The 16696-nt window shown below is 34.5% G+C and overlaps 1 protein-coding gene across 2 annotated transcripts in view; it reads left to right on the top strand.

The window, feature by feature from the left end:
* Positions 1-15049, top strand: part of rcan2 (regulator of calcineurin 2) — a 167415-nt gene extending 152366 nt beyond the window's left edge. For both annotated transcript variants that reach the window (XM_039748940.1, XM_039748941.1), the window contains one exon: positions 12848-15049. In XM_039748940.1, the coding sequence (XP_039604874.1) occupies positions 12848-13011 (164 nt within the window). In that variant the 3' untranslated portion in view covers positions 13012-15049. The remainder of the gene's footprint in view (positions 1-12847) is intronic.
* Positions 15050-16696: the final 1647 nt, after the last annotated feature.

Here is a 16696-nt window from a genome sequence, read left to right as displayed (position 1 = left end):
GTGTTATTCTTGTGAAAATGTTTCTTTGCTATTTGGACTTCAGGCTTCATACATTATATAGTTTATGCCTACATTTTGTCATCTACTACTAGAATATAAAAAAGTTTCTGTTTTAACAATGTGTTGACACAGATTACTGTAGAAACGGAACAGACATGAAATGCGTGTGTTCCAAACAACGATCTATTATTTCACTCTAAAACTCCACTTCACTCCCAGATACTCAATCAAGGCATGAGCTGAGAGAAGTTCGTGCACGTTCTAAATTGGTGGGGGGATGGAATAGCCGGCTTCTCTTTATCAGCACATTTAGAAGACAAAGGGCGCTGGCGGAGAGGTGTGAAGGGATTTAAGAAGCAGTTTAAGGTGGGACGGAATTACGAGTTTTTTCGTAGGCTCTGGTAATTCTAGTGTTAACAACATTCCTTAGACTGACGAAGCTGCTTGGATGAGCAGTGAAACATATCTACCTAACAAGAAAGAAGTCCAGTTGCCATGACTCAGCTACCAGCTAATAATGTGTAGTCCAATCTCTAAGCTCAGTTAACCTACTGTAGTAAAGGGGAGTGTCTTAGTTAATAAAACACTAAACAATGGCATCATTGGGTTTGACTCTCCGCTATTCCCTATAACTGGATCATGAGAGTTAAGTGAATGGATGAATGTTAACTTTTAAGTGGCATTGTGTTGTAGGTGTTATGATAAATATGTCACAGCTGTAGAATGTGTGCAACATGAATGATTAAAAATGAAAAAAAGCTGTTACAAGCAAAAGTTTGTGAATTCCTTGACTTTTTACTCATAAAGTTGTGGTCTGATCTTCAGCTAAGCCACATTAACTCAATCTACTTAAACTAATAACACACAAATGTAGTAGTCTTTTGTAAGCCTAAGACGGTTCCTTTGGAGAGCAATAGCTTTTTTCATCATTACCTACAGAAAAAAACACTGTTTTTTTACAATGGACTAATGAATAGAGACTTTAGCAAGTAGTTTATGATGTGGGTTCTAGTTCAATCGGAGAACCCCTAAAAATGAGATATATGGTAATTTTTCTCAGCACAAACTTTGAACATACTCTTGTTTTGAGTTTCTTTTGTAAATAGTAATTGAAGTAACATACTGTAAATGTATTTACAGTAAAAATTGTAAATATGATATTTTAAAAAGAATACAATATATTTATCTTTAGTTTACTGCATATTTGCACTTTGTATTTAAAAATAATTAGAAAGAGAACATATGGTTCTTATTCTAATGTAGTAAGTAGAATTTCAGAATAATTGCAAGCAGATAGCCATGAAAAACATTAATTTCACTTTGACTGGTGTTGTGGAGCTTGCTCTTTATATTGTATACAAGGAATCTTTTAGATTGCAAATAAGGCTAAATTGGTCCCTTCTACTATTCAGTTATTTGCAGAAGAATATGTTTAAAAGAAGGCCATGACAACTAAATGTAACAATTTCCTTCTTCTATTGATGTCAATTGTAAAAATCAATAGTACTAAGAAAAAGGGTGCTGGTGTTACACTGATTAATTCATTTTGCCAAAGCTATTTTCCTTCAAATGAAGTACAATTACTAATCAGTAACATTTTTATGGACCATTCTAATCCCTGTCTTTTTTAAGTTAATACTAACCTTCAACTCCAAAAATAAATTGTTGGACTAATCAATATTTCATTATTATGTTTGGTGTTGCAAATTTCATTTTCTATTTTCAGGAAGTTTTTGTATAACAAAAATATAAAAGTTAGAAAAAATTTACAACTTAGATTGCCTAATCCAATTCAGCATCATGGTTTTCAGATGAGTAACAACCCGGCAGAGGGCATCACTCTACCACTGGGCCCACACACACGCACATCCAGGAACCATTTTAAAATTGACCTTTAGCCTTCCATAGAAATTTATGGTAATGTTATAGGAAAATCAGAGCAGTACGAAGAGAAGCCATGAAGACTTAGGGAGCACACACATAAACCAACTCAAGAATTCCCAAGCATAGTATTGTTACCCACAACAAGAAATCAGCTTTTCACTGTATTAATTAGTATTTCTGGTAATTTTATTTATGCCACTGGCGATTGTAACACCTTCACAATTCATCATTACAGTGGAACTATTAACTCAATATTGAAGAGCGTTTTATTATTTTTTTAATTTTATTGATTTTATTGAAATCACACAACATTCCATACAAATAGATCAAGTTTTACAAAAATATAGGATCGAAAGCAAATCGACTCTTCCAAAAGAAGGAGAGCATGGCCAGCAGAGTAAAACTTAAAGCTAGTAAAAATCAGTAAATAGATGAATTAATAAGTGAATAAAGATAAATGGAGAAGAAAAAGAAATGGGGCAAGTATTTGCTTCCTCAGTGCTTTAAATGCTTATTCTAAAATGTTATTGACTAGATCCTGCCAGGTTTTGAAAAAGTTCTGCACAGATCCTCTAAGTGAGAATTTGATTTTTTCCAGTTACCCATTGACTTAAAAAAAGGAGAGTTAGGATTCTTCCAGTGGAGCAAGATAAGTCTATGTGCCAATCTATACTAATAAAATGCAAAGCCCTCACTGACTGACTGACTGACTGACTCACTCACTGACTCATCACTGATTCTCCAAGCTCCCGTGTGGGTAGAAGGCTAAAATTTGGCAGGCTCATTCCTTACAGCTTTCTTACAAAAGTTGGGAAGGTTTCATTTCGAAATTCTACATGTAATGGTCATAACTGAAAGCTATTTTTCTCCATTTACTATAATGGAGTTGAGCTCGAAAGCCGTGGGGGGCGGAGTTTCGTGTGACATCATCACTCTCCCACGTAATCACGTGAACTGACTGTCAACGCAGTGCGTAGAAAACCAGGAAGAGCTCCAAAAAGCACTGAAGAAAACATGCATTATATAATGGAGAAGGCAGCGAAACAATAAGAAGCGAGCGAGTTGCTTTGGTAAAGCCATACTCAGTGTAATCCTCCTTCCATTTTATCATTTTTCCGCCACTAGCCCTGATTAAATTAACGGTAAAAAACTAAGAGCGAAGCGAGGGTGACTTATTCAGGCAGGTAGGCGACAGCTCAATAGCTAGAATTTTGATATAAGTAGGTTCTATTTAGTCGCCAGAAATATCTTTGTTAGGAATGGAAGTTGAATTTAGTCTTTAAATTTCTATGGCAAAGAAAAAGTTATGCAATGATGACTAAATTTAACTATATAAAGTCAAAACTTGTATATATAAAGTCATTCCCGAATATATAAAGTCAAACCTTGATTATATAAAGTCACTGTCGGAATAAATAGAGTCAAAACTTGAATATTTAAAGTCAGCGTCGGTATGTATAAAATCAAAACTTGAATATATAAAGTCATTCCCAAATATATAAAGTCAAAACCTGAGTATATAAAGACGGCGTTGGAATATTTCTGAATATATAAAGTAAGCACTGCAATATATAAAGTCAAAACATCAATATATAAAGTCAGCGTCGGAATATACTGTACAAAGTCAGCACTGGAATATCCATCCATTTCCCAATCTGTTGAATCCGACCACAGGGTCACGGGGGTCTGCTGGAGCCAATCCCAGCCAACACTGGGCGCAAGGCAGGAACCAATCCTGGGCAGGGCACATGCATCATTTTCAAAACATTAACCCGAACAGTGTTTTTTAATTTATTTTTCTGAATACGTTTTTGTTAACTTAGTTCAGTTCAGAGTCGTTTCAATCAATAGATTTTGACTTTCACTTTATATATTCAGGAGTGACTTTATATATTCAGGTTTTGACTTTATATATTCCAGCGATGACTTATATATTCAAATTTTGACTTTATATATTCAGAAACAAGTTTGACTTTATATATACCGACGCTGACTTTATACATTCAAGTTTTGACTTTATATATTCTGACGCCAACTTTATATATTCACAAAATCAATGTATTTGCCTGTTTGGCACCCCATAGTATATGTGTGTGTGTATATATGTACACATGTATGTATATATATATATATATATATATATATATATATATATATATATGCCAGCAACACTCATATCAATGACAAAACAATTACATTAACAATCATGTTACGTTATTTTTGAAATTTTTCCTTTTCTTTTTCATAACTTCTTTAACACACTACTTCTCTGCTGCGAAGTGTGGGTATTCTGCTAGTAGTGTAATAAAGGCAACTACAGTTTGTTTGTCCTTCTCCATTCTAAGCCCATCTGGAAGTACACCAAACACAGCTGTTAATGGGTTAGGAGGGATAGTGACACCAAGGCTGTCTGAAAGGCATTTAAAGATTTGGTCCAGAATGATGTTAATTTGGTGCCTGTCCAAAACATGTGACCCAGTGAGGCTGGAATTTGATTGCAGCGTTCACAGGTGGGATCTTGCCCTGGAACATTTTGGACTATTTTAAACGAGACAGATGTGCACTATATATAATTTTGAGTTGTATAATATGGCACTCAAATGAATTATCTGCATTGCTACCTTCCACTCCTTTTCTGAGATATTGAGTGAGAGATATTTCCTTTTGGATCTTTGAAAGGGAGGGACTGTAAAATGGTTTTATATATTGCAGAAAATGCTGTCTGAGTCCTCTAAACCGAACAATATTTTTTCCAGCATAGAGGGAGGTGGAATGTGAGGAAAATTGGACAGGTTCTGTTTAACAAAATTTCTAATTTGAATGCAGTGAAAGAAACATGTTGCTGGAAAGTTAAATTTGGAATGTAATTGTTCGTAGGATGCTGTACAGATCTCTAAGTGATTTAATCCCAAATGTTTTCCAGATATTAAAAACTCCATATGTTTGCAAGGGTGGAAAAAGGTGGTTCTCGTGCAGAGGTGCCACAGATAAAAGCTCTATCTTAAAATACTTCCTGCATTGGTTCCATATTCTGATTGAGTGAAGCACATTACGGTTGTTAATATATTGGCGATAACTTGCATTTATTGGTGCACCAAGCAAGGAATAGAAATAAAATCCTGCAGTACTTCTTTATATTGGGGACCAAGCTTGTATATGTTCATCTATTTGTGTCCATGTACATGTTTTTATGGTTTGTATGTTTGCTGCCCAGTAATAAAATTGAAAGTTAGGTAGAGCCATGCCACCTTCTGCCTTAGGTCTTTGTAGGGTCGCTCTTTGGATATGTGGATGTTTTGAATTCCAAATAAATGAGGTTATGGCTGAATCTAATTTCTTAAAAAACGATTAATTGATGTATACTGGAATGGTTTGAAATAAAAAGAGAAACTTAGGAAGGATATTCATCTTAACAATTTTAATTCTTCCAGCTGAAGTAAGATGAAGGGTTAACCATCTATGCAAGTCTTGCTTAATTTTTTCCATACAGACGGCAAAATTTTGTTGATAAAGAGCTTTATGTTTACTTGTGATGTAACCCCTAGTTATTTAAACTGATTTGCGGTGATAAAAGGGAAGGTGTCCAATCTAATATTGTGTTAGTGCTGTTAGGACTGCAAGCACAGTATTTTGTGGATCTGATATATACAGTACCATATCATCTGCATATAGAGAAATTTTCTGTTCAAGTCCTTCTCTGATAATCCCCTTTATCTCATAAGCATTTCGACAGTGAACTGCTAGTGACTCAATGGCGATTCCGAAAAGCAGTGGTGACAAGGGGCATCCGTGTCTGGTACCACGTTCTAGTTTAAAGAAGTCTGAATTAATGTTGTTAATACAAACGGAAGCTTCTGTACTGGTATACAGTAGTTTGATCCATGCACAAATGTTCGGGCCAAACCCATATTTTTCCAATGTAGTGAAAAGGCTCAATTCAATTCAATCATATCAAATGCTTTTTCTGCATCCAACGATAATAATATCTCTGGGGTGTTTGACTTTGCTGGTGAATATATTCCATTAAACAGGCGCCAAAGATTGGAAGCTGTCTGCCAATAATAAATCCAGTTTGGTCTTGTGATATTACCAAAGGCAGTAGCACTTTCTCCATCCTTCTAGCTAGGACTTTGGAGAGTATCTTAACATCATTATTCAGAAGTGAAATTGGTCTGTATGATGCAGATTGTAACAAGTCCTTATTTTGTTTAAAAAAACATTGACTAATGTTTGGCGAAAAGTTTAAGGTAGAATTTTATTGTCTGTAGATTCTGTGAATGTTGCTAATAAAAGGGGAGCTAGCTGAGTGGAGAATTTCTGTCATCAAGAAGCAACAAGATGGTAAATGACCTTTTGTACATGTGATTGGTTGAAAAGTGCACATATTTACAATCATCATTATACAGAGAGTGCACACACATTTACAAACAAAATATTCATTTGTTGTTTTTTTTTTTCAAATAAAAAATAACAAACAGGTACACAATGACTGTTTTAATCAGTTTGATACAAAAAGATGGAAAAAGTATCAACATTATGCATAAAATATAATTAATTATTTAGCTTCTATCCACAATTATGTGCCCATGCCACTCTTGAGAGCATTAGAGGAGGTCAAGAACCTTTGCACATAATTCTTTCACTTTTTGTGAGGATCTTTGATTCTGTGGAATACAATTCTACAAAGAAAATCAATGCATCTCGTTTTGGATGTCCATATTCTCAGTAAAGCTTAAACCAGAACCAGACAGGCTAGCACAAATCTGTATTTGTCAAGCTATGTCTTATGCTTTTGCATAGAACTGTATTGATTAATAAAACACATGAAGCAGATGCATAGTTAGTTATAGTGTCACACCCCCATAGTTAAAATGCCCTCTGGGCTTGTGTATCTGACAGTCTATTGTAACATGCTTAAAGTTGCAACCATCACTTATAGTAGGAAATTTATGGTGCGGTATAACTTGGTGGCACGGCTGAAAATGGCCAACCCAATCTATCCATCTATTTTGTTCCATTGGTTTCTTTAGTTATTTTTGCCATTCTTGTAACTTAGAATAGCTACAGTGTTCACTTTATTTATGTGCCACATATTTTGCAATTTCTACTATCCTGCATTCACACCTTGTATGCATGTCTTTTTATTTTATTGAGAAAACAAAAGTCATGAAATAACTGCATAATCAATACGGCAATACAGGCATTATGTTCTACCACATATTCTATTAGGCTTTTCTGATAATGCAATTGATAAAAGAAAATATAATTGACACAATTACAGATATCATTTTTGTATTCCCTTAAAGTTTTAAAATTCACTCCTCTCCTGCCAAGACTGTTAGTTATTAAAGTAAGAGGCCACAATAACCTAATATGCATATGCATCTCAGTCTTTCAGTTATCAAAGGATAATTATTTTTAAAAATGGTAATGTTCATGTAACGCCCAACGGCCCTTTACTTGAGCACCATCTAAGTACAGCTTATATTGCTTATTTAAGAATGTTTCCACTTGACTTTATCTTTGAGAATGATACAGAGTTTAACAAAGATGGATGTGCAGTCATACACACAATTTCTTCTTTGATTAATATTCTTTGTTTTGTGCCTGTATTCTCTTATGGGACATGAGAAATCACAACTAATTACCATTGGAGACAGAACTCAAGCAAGTCTAAGCTGGCTTGCTGCAGCCATCTACTGGGATAAAATGGTTTTACAGTTAGCAAAGGGCTGGAGTGTTTGTTGTGTTAACAGTCATCCAGTTTTCCTAAGATGTCACAATGCATTTGTTGGAACCCAGCTGTGTTTATATTAAACATACCTCTACACTTTCCCATTTTTAATTGCAAGATAGCTTCCAACACCACTATATGAAAATAAATGTAACTCCTGTAAATCATTATGACAGATGAAAACATACATATATTAAAATATTATGAAGCAAATTAAATTTATATAAAGGGTTAACTTGTATTGTTAAAATTGAGAATAATAGGTAGCCTTAAATTTAAAAAAGACACAAATATAAATATCCATAAAATATTTTCAGTTGTACACAATGAAATGAATTCCAATTTCGTACCACTGTTAAAAAATCTTGCTTTCATTATTTAGAAGTATTTTATAGTTCCACATTTCAAAATATATATGGTACAATACCCTAGTTTTGGTGCAGCTGCTTCTAGCTGTAGAGTCCTGGGTTTGAAAGTTCTGCCTGAGCAAAGTCAGCGATAGACTTACACACTATCCAGGGCAACAGCCAGCCGTGATTCTTGAACTCACGTATTTCATGTGGCAAGAAATGAAGAAAATCAATACAAATAGAGAGAGAGTGTTTAAACTCCACACACATGAACAAATGACACCATACTTTTATATGCCTTTTTAAATATATTAGTAAGTTAATAGCAAACTGCATTAGTAAACTCTTTTAATGACAGTGACATTTCTTGAAGTTCCTTTTCAGCATCTTCCATTTCCATGACAGTATGAATATTTGTTAATATTTTTAGTTAGGTACATTTGACATATCTATACACTTTCTTTACATATAGTAGAAGAGTGCTGAGTAAAAGCTGGAACAGGTAATCGACCTGAAACTAATCATGTTCGGGCCCTGGTGAGGCCAGCAGGCAGTGCTTACCCTGACGTCTGAATGTGGATCTCAATGTGGATCTCAATGCCCCAGTGCAGTCACGGAAACACCTTGCTTTAATAATGGCGGCATATTTCAGATTAGACCTGAAATTGAGATCCTGACTCTCTCTGTGATCATTAAAGATCCCAGGGTATCCTTCGTAAAGAGTAGGGTGTATCCAGATGTCCTGGCTAAAATTGCCCACCATGGCCTGCTCATCCTGGCTCCCTAATCATCCCCTGCCTTTAATTGGCTAACTATCTCTCAACTCTTAACCACCTAACAGCTAATGTGTGGTGAGCATATTGGCGCAATAGTGGTGGATGATGCTCATTAGTGGTATTTGAAGTTCTGTGTAAAGCGCTTTGAGTAGCGAGAAAAGCACTATGTAATTGCTAAGAATTATAATTATTTTTATAAGAACTAGCAAAGAGTATTTACACACGTGAAAAAAGTAAATTAGAAACAACAGTTTTATGGTTTTAAGTTTTCATCACACATGATAATAATGTAACAAGGTATTTCTAACATTTTTTATTTTTCAGCATGGAAACACCCTTTATCCATTTTGGCGCTTCTGTGCACTGTTCCAGTCCACAGCAAAAATGCCACGCAACTGAAAAGTATCAAAAGGAGTTGTTTAATTTAACAAAACACACAAGAATGAGATCATCAAAGGGAGAAGTATCAAAACAAAACAGAATTAAATTCCAAATTCTAGCCTGGCTCACTGTACTCGTTGTTTGACTCACCTACTAGCACTCTTTGTAAGCATTAATGTACTATAAAAAGAAAGTTTCACTCACCCCTGAAACTGGTTCTGTTTATAACTAATCTCTGGCCACTCAACATCCCTACCAGTAAAGTGATTCCTACATCTAACCGTTATAACTTCTCACATGTTCAAGATCCTTTAAATTTCATTGAGCCTGACATACCAGCAAGAGAGAAGAAAAGTACCACCACCCCCTCCAAATGGGATATCAGCATATTTTATAGAACACCGAAACACTTCTACACATGGTGTATAACGTTGGAAGAAAATAATTTCAATAACAGTAACCCAGTGACCAGTTTATTAGTAATTAGCTGGGAACCCCGGTTGACCAAGAAGAATCCAAGCCTGTGATGCAAACTCTGTGAAGTAACAGTTCCACTCTGTGTGGCACTCTATAACAACAACATTTGTTTATATAGCACATTGTCATACAAATAATGTAGGTCAAAGTAGCTCTAGTGGAAAAATACTTCAAAAATTCTATGATAGACATTTTATAAACTTTTTCTTAACCCACCTATTGGAAGCCAAATAATATTCTGGAAGCTGAAGGCATTAATTAATGATTGACCAGATCAATACTCACTCCAGACCTCCACTGCTAACCTAACAATTATGTTGTCTGTAGTTTAGGATCAAATCAGAGTAGTCAGACAAAGTCAACGTGAACAGTTGAGAATCAGAATATGAAAACTCCTCACAGGCTGTGGCCAGAGTAGAATTCAAACCCAGATTCCTGGAGCTGTGAGGTAAGCTTTTCAGATATAGTGTAAGCCTTGCAATTTTTGCAATATGTTCTATCTGTGAAGCATAAGCTATCAAATCCTAAACACAGGCACTATTATTATTATTATTATTAGGGGCCTTAGTAACTGTACAGTAGATTATATTTTCTGAGACCCAAAGTGCTCTTCAGTCACAGCATTACCTTTTAAGAGCCCCTAGCTGTGCTATCTTCCAGAAGGACTACTAATTTCAATGATATAAACCATAATCAGATTGAAATAGATTGTTAGGTGCATTTAAAAGAATGTTGGCTAGCTGTGATATGTTTCCACTTAAGATACAAAATGTAAAATTCTTAATATGAGGATATTTTTAAACCTTTGTCCCTTTTGGTGAAAGGTTCTGTATTATGCTTTTGGAATTCACTATAATGTGACATATTATAACAGTGTTGCTATTATAAGCCCAATCACACAAATTCCGTCTATGACACTGACCAATTAGCCCTTGGCATTAGCTGGTAGCATTGACGTCAGATATGAGGAGAAAAGTCAGTGAAGAAAGCATTAATCCCCAAATACTCTGTAAGCAAAAAATACATTTCAGCTTTGTATTGCTTAAGTTTGAATATGCACAGTAGTTATAGTTAATTTTTGGGAAACAGTGTGGTGCAAAACCTCAGACAATTTCTGTGAAATTGAGGGTGCTGTTTTAGTTTTGAATCTATGCTACTTGAATATACTCACTTACTCTGCAAAAGAAAATAAACTATGTACTGCTAGGATTGTTTTAAGGAACCAGAAACCAAAAAAGGAAAAAGGGTTCCTGTAAATGAAATGATACTTTCCATATCATCTAATGAAGGGCTTATCTTTAATTTTATTTCTTCATTTTTATGTATTTCATTTAATCAAGATTGATTGAATTAAATAATAAAGACTATACACTTCTGGGATTTTCTGATGTGAAACTGAAACCAAGGATGAAATGATCTGAATCTTAACCTGGGTGCAGTCTGTGTTCAGTCTGACAGATGTATCCATTTCTGCATGATTTATCCTCAGTCCAGTTTTCCTCCCACATTTCTAATGATGTAGTTATTTGGTGAATTTGAGATTTAAAACTTACTTCATATGATTTAGAGTAGGCGTGTGTGTGAGTGTGTCCTGCAGTAAACTGCCCCTTATGGGGTCTGTCCACCCTTGCATCCGATGCTATTGGCTCTAGGACTTTAACTAAGTTATGCAGGTTATGGATGGTTAGTTTACCAGTTTGTCACTATAAATATATTTGACCACTTAAAATACATTTTACAACATGCTTTTATTTATTTTTTAAATAGAGGTATATTGCTGAGATAACATACTCAGCATTTTGTTTTAGAATTTGTGATTATACATTACTTTATTGCCATAATAATATGGGTTTCTTGGAATGTAACTTAGTGAAGCTCACTAATGTTACACATCATTACAGGTGTATTGTAAAACATACACAGAAATTATTTTTTCCCTGCTGTCCCCAAACCAATTAACACAAACACTATTATACATGTCATCAAACTTGGATAGGAAACTGTTATGGTCAACATGTTCAGCTCCTGCATCTCACAGGTTGTGGGTAAGTACTGTTATCAAATCCGGTAGACCTGGTTTTGATAGACCCACATTGCTTACCAGATGAAAAGAGAGTAGGGAGATGATGTGGCATGAAATTGAAAAATTGTCAATGGCTTTGGATTACATTTTAAAGTAGTAGAGTGAATCAACATTAGAGAGGTGGTGATCAATGCTTTGAGAAGCTGTGAATTCAGCTCTCTTGCTGCTTCCTGTTCTCGACTGTGACACTGTCTTAACAAACTGTGATGTAGTAGGTAATTAAATGACCTGTACAAAATGGTGATTGCATCCTCATGACACTCCAAACTTTTTTAATTAATTCAAAAAGAACAGACGTTAGTGAAGGTGCTTGACTTTAACAGATGGATAGTGTTTATGGACCTGCAAATGTTGGTGCTTAAGAACTTGAAATTCTGTGCTGCCTTTAAAACCTGGCCATTGATTCATGTAGGTGAAAATAGTCTTTTTCCATGCTTAAAGTTCACCACTAATTGATTGATTCTTGACGTATATAATTCCTTCTATTAATATGTAAATTCTTTTCTACTATGCCTTCTCATGTCTGCCCCTGTAAAGCTCTGTTGATTATAGCATTCAGTGACTTCAAATTACATCTTTTAATCAGTTTTATTATGACTAACATTTTTGTACCCGCCATTCTGATGCTGAGTCTGCTTTGCTTTCAGTGTCAATAGGCAATAACGTAGCTACATTGTAAGATATTCATGTATGTGTTTAATATTAGTTTAAACAGTATTGGTCTGCCAAATTCATATAAATATTGCAATTTCTAATATGAAAAGCAAACACTGCAACTCCTATTTTTTACAATCCAAATCAGATACTAAATTTGTTGATATTAAAATAAAGAATTGGCTTGATTCTTTCCAGTCTTGAAATATTGAGTTGTGTATAACGTCCAGCTTATTAAACTTGATTTGTAATTGGCATGCTCTAAGGCCACCTTGGCCCATTATAATGACTGCTTTCCACCACCAGATATAAAGAATTCCAATTCCAAAACCACCCGGTGATGCTTGGATCCTTACACCACAGCATATTATGACAGACCTTTCATTTTTCATTACTTCATATTCTAATACAGTAATCATGATTTTGTAAGTTCATTTTTGGTGTGGTACAATATGATTGAATAAAAAATAAGCTTTAATAATCTATGATTCAACTGTTGTTCTTTCAGGAGAGAAATATGAGCTTCATGCAGGAACGGAGTCCACTCCTAGTGTTGTTGTCCATGTCTGCGACAGTGACAATGAAGAAGACGAAGAGGAACCAAAAAACTGCCCAAAACCAAAAATAATTCAGACAAGACGCCCAGACCTTCCAGCAGCAAAGTTTCATTGAAGAAGCTGGCTGGATGTGTGAAAAGTGAAAGATGGAACCATTTAATTGTTTCAAGCATTTTCCATTGGACTACAGTCTTTGGATTTAAATAACGCCTTGCTTCCCATGAAGACCAGTTGGAAGGGAAGTCACTTGATATCTGTGCATTACCTTGGTAGTCACTCATAGCCTTCACTGTGCTTTCACTTTATGTTCTATTGTTAATCCATCAAGGAAATGTTTGGTTTCAATTTGGATTCAATTCCAGAGATACTTGATAATCAGTGTTGGGCAAACAAATTGCATGGCATTTAAACAGTGCCTTTAATGGAATTAGAGTTCATATAAAAAGGCCTGCTGTATCGAAAGTACTGCTTAATCTTCCAATCACTGAATGCTGCTTAACACTGGCAGTTTATCAATATTATTTATCAGTTAGAGATTTTTCTTTTAGGGCATGTGGGTCATTTTGTTAAAACAAAACTTGGCTGAAATGTGCAGCTGCATGGCATATATAGGCATTTAGCTTGATACCTACAGTACACGAACATCTTGCTGATTACTGGAAGTGGCAGTTTGTACAAATGCATGCACTGACCTTAACACATTATTGGCATTATCTTAACTCTCTCCTGGAGAGGGATGCTAATCATACAATATGCTTTACTGGTATCTTGTGTTTTTTTATGACTAACATTTGTCATATGTCCACAAATTACAAAATGCAGTGTTTGCATTTAACTGTCAACTGTGTGTTGCTTTCTATAACTGTTTTTTATAGTTTGAAACTGTAGTGAGGTTTGTACGCTGCCAAATATTCAGCTATTTAAGATGCTACAAGGCATTCTTTATGAAATAGCAACCAAAAAAAAACGCTAAACTACAGAGATGTAGCAGATAGCATTTATTTTTATCGTCCTTGTTCATCTATTTTTAAATACAACAAAATAGATGTGTCATTTTGCGGAAATTGAATCCTTCGTCCTTGTTGACAATTTGGATTGTTTTCCCGACCAGAGAAACAATTAGCATAAGTTATACATTAGTGGATAAACTGTATTGTTAAGATACCTGTAAACAATGAAGGGTATTGGTGAAACATGAACTCATACATTATGACATTGTTCAACTGTAGAAGTGTGGAACTGTTACACTAGTGAACCCCAAACTGATGTGTTTGCTGCCACAGTGTTATTTTAAGATCATCAGTGAGCTACGTCATCATTTTTAGCACTGTTTAATGTTAACAGCAGTAGGTGATTTATGATACTTTTGCATACTATAGCTAGATTTTTTTATCCAGCTGCCTATTGTTTAAAAACATATAACTGTCACACTTCATGTCCCCTTGTAAACTGTATTGTGTTTGTATTTAAGTTTAAATGAGTTTTTTTTAATTGTCCATGATTGACCTAATACTGTTTAACAATGTTGTTTAACATTTATTTCCGTAAAAATCATTAGAATTTACAATTGCAAGATAATGAAAGGATACTTTGAAATCTTTTACTTACCTTATAAAAAGGGTGGTTGCTCTACAGCTCCAGGAAATTCAGTTCAATCCCAGACTGACCGCTATCTGTGTGAACTTTAAATGTTCATGCCATATTCTTCTCCAATACTCTTGTTTCCTTGCATTGTACAAAGATGGATTTTAGGTGACTTTAAATTGTTCCCATTTGTGTGAGTCTGGGAGTTCACATGAAAGGCATTTTAATTTGTTGCTTTTTGATTTCATCTCTTTTAACATAAGTAATCTAGCAACATGCATGAATAGCAATGAAAATGTGTTTTTCTTAACAGAGGACTGATATTAAGAGTTCAGCTTTCGTGCCTGCCAAAAATGCAAGAAAATGCAGATTTACCTACTGTACTTAAAAGTATGTTTTCTACCATAATAAAAGAATTGTATAAAATGCTTGCTTTTATAAATCTTGTTGAAAGTAGAGAAGTAAATAATGACATAAAACACAGATCCTCTGTTTTGTTTCAATGTTTAAAATGCCTTGTACATGTAAGCAACATTATATTGGTACAGGGTAGTGTCATACTGCATACACAGTAACAGCAAAAGGGCAACTTTGATTTATACAGCATTTCTGTATATAAAAGAAAAGCCTTTTGGGTTTTCTTGGCACATAAGGACTATAAAAACACTGTGACTCACTGTGATTGTGAAACTGACTTCATCATTCACCTTTTTTCCTGTGATGCATTGCTTGCCTTTTCAGTGACTATAACACTGCATGCCTGGATACTATCATTAGCAGGAATACAGTGAGATGTTTTGCTCTTGTGATGGTTTTAAAGCCAAAAAGAATTTTGGAAAAGGTGGTCTTATTTTTTTGTCAATCTAGCCTCTGTTGTGTTCGTTGCTAAGACATGAATTCCTTCAAGAATAACCACTACTGTCTGTAATATTAATAATACTTATGTGTGACTGAATTTTAGATGCTGTTTTAGATAATATGATGCTTACATGAGTGATTGTGCTTGTGAAAAATTGCATGTATTTTTTTTTAAATATTATGTTTGGCAAAAGAGGCTTTAAAAAAAAATACTCTTTGTGGTTAACTCTGTTTAATCACATTTATGCTGGGTCAACATCCTTGAAATTTTCTGTCGTTTACAACATAGGTGTGTCTCTTCTTTTGCCTAAACAGTTTATACTGGATACCTTTCCTATTGTTCAGTGCTTAAATATTTTTATGTTTATTCTTAAAGCAGATTACCGTTGTCCTGCAAGAAGATAAACTTGGATAGACAAACCCAAATTCATTTGTGATCTTGTTCATTTACGTTCTGTTTCCATCTCGGTCTGATTTTGGTTGTTTCATGTATGGTTGATCACAACAATGATTTAAAGAATAAAGTTCATCAGAATTTATTGTTCATACATTAATTTAGTTTTAGTGTTGATAACAGTTTGTGACTTAATAATACTTAATAGATTTTTCAAAAATATCATCCTGCCTCACACCAAACTCATTCCTGGGAGCCAAATTGACTGCTGTTTTTTCTGTCATGGAGATTAATTTACCAACTTCTGATTGAAGACATTTATTTCCTGATTTTTATATGTCATTTATAAAGAAGCTAGAATTAAATTATGGACAAAACCTTACCCGTGAAATACATTTTTAAAATTTGCTAAAAGCAGTGAAAATAGTATATCAGTACATTTTGTTTAATGCTTGCTTATCATAAGTGGAGCAAAGGGACTGACAGAGTTCCTTATTTATTAAAATTATTCGTCATAATGTGATGCTAACCTCTGACTACAGATAGATACCAGAAACAAGGCAAGTAATTAAATTATGAACTGATTTATTTGCTAGATTTTTCTTTGAGAGTGTTTAAATTAAAAAAATATAAGTCCAACGATTTCCCAGAAGCCTCATTCATCTATAAAAATCAGACTATTCTTTAGAATCAGAATATCTTTATTGTCATTGTAACAAATACAACAAAACTAGGTGCAGTCCCTGTGGTGTCAAAATATAAATAAATATAATTACAAAAGGATAAGAAGAAATAAGTTAGAACACAAACATTCAACATAAGACCTTAATTGCACATGAAACACTATTGCACAAGATGTCATCTATTGCACTGCTGCATTGGAGGTGATGAGGTGGCATTCAGTGCCCTAATAGCAACAGGGTAGAAACTGTTATTCAGTCTATTTGTCTTTGTTTTGATGCTC

This window comes from Polypterus senegalus, chromosome 3 (genome assembly GCF_016835505.1).
Source record: "Polypterus senegalus isolate Bchr_013 chromosome 3, ASM1683550v1, whole genome shotgun sequence".
Classification (NCBI taxonomy): Eukaryota; Metazoa; Chordata; class Cladistia; order Polypteriformes; family Polypteridae; genus Polypterus; species Polypterus senegalus.
Note: the sequence above shows the minus strand (reverse complement) of the source record. Positions and strands in the feature narration are given on the sequence as shown.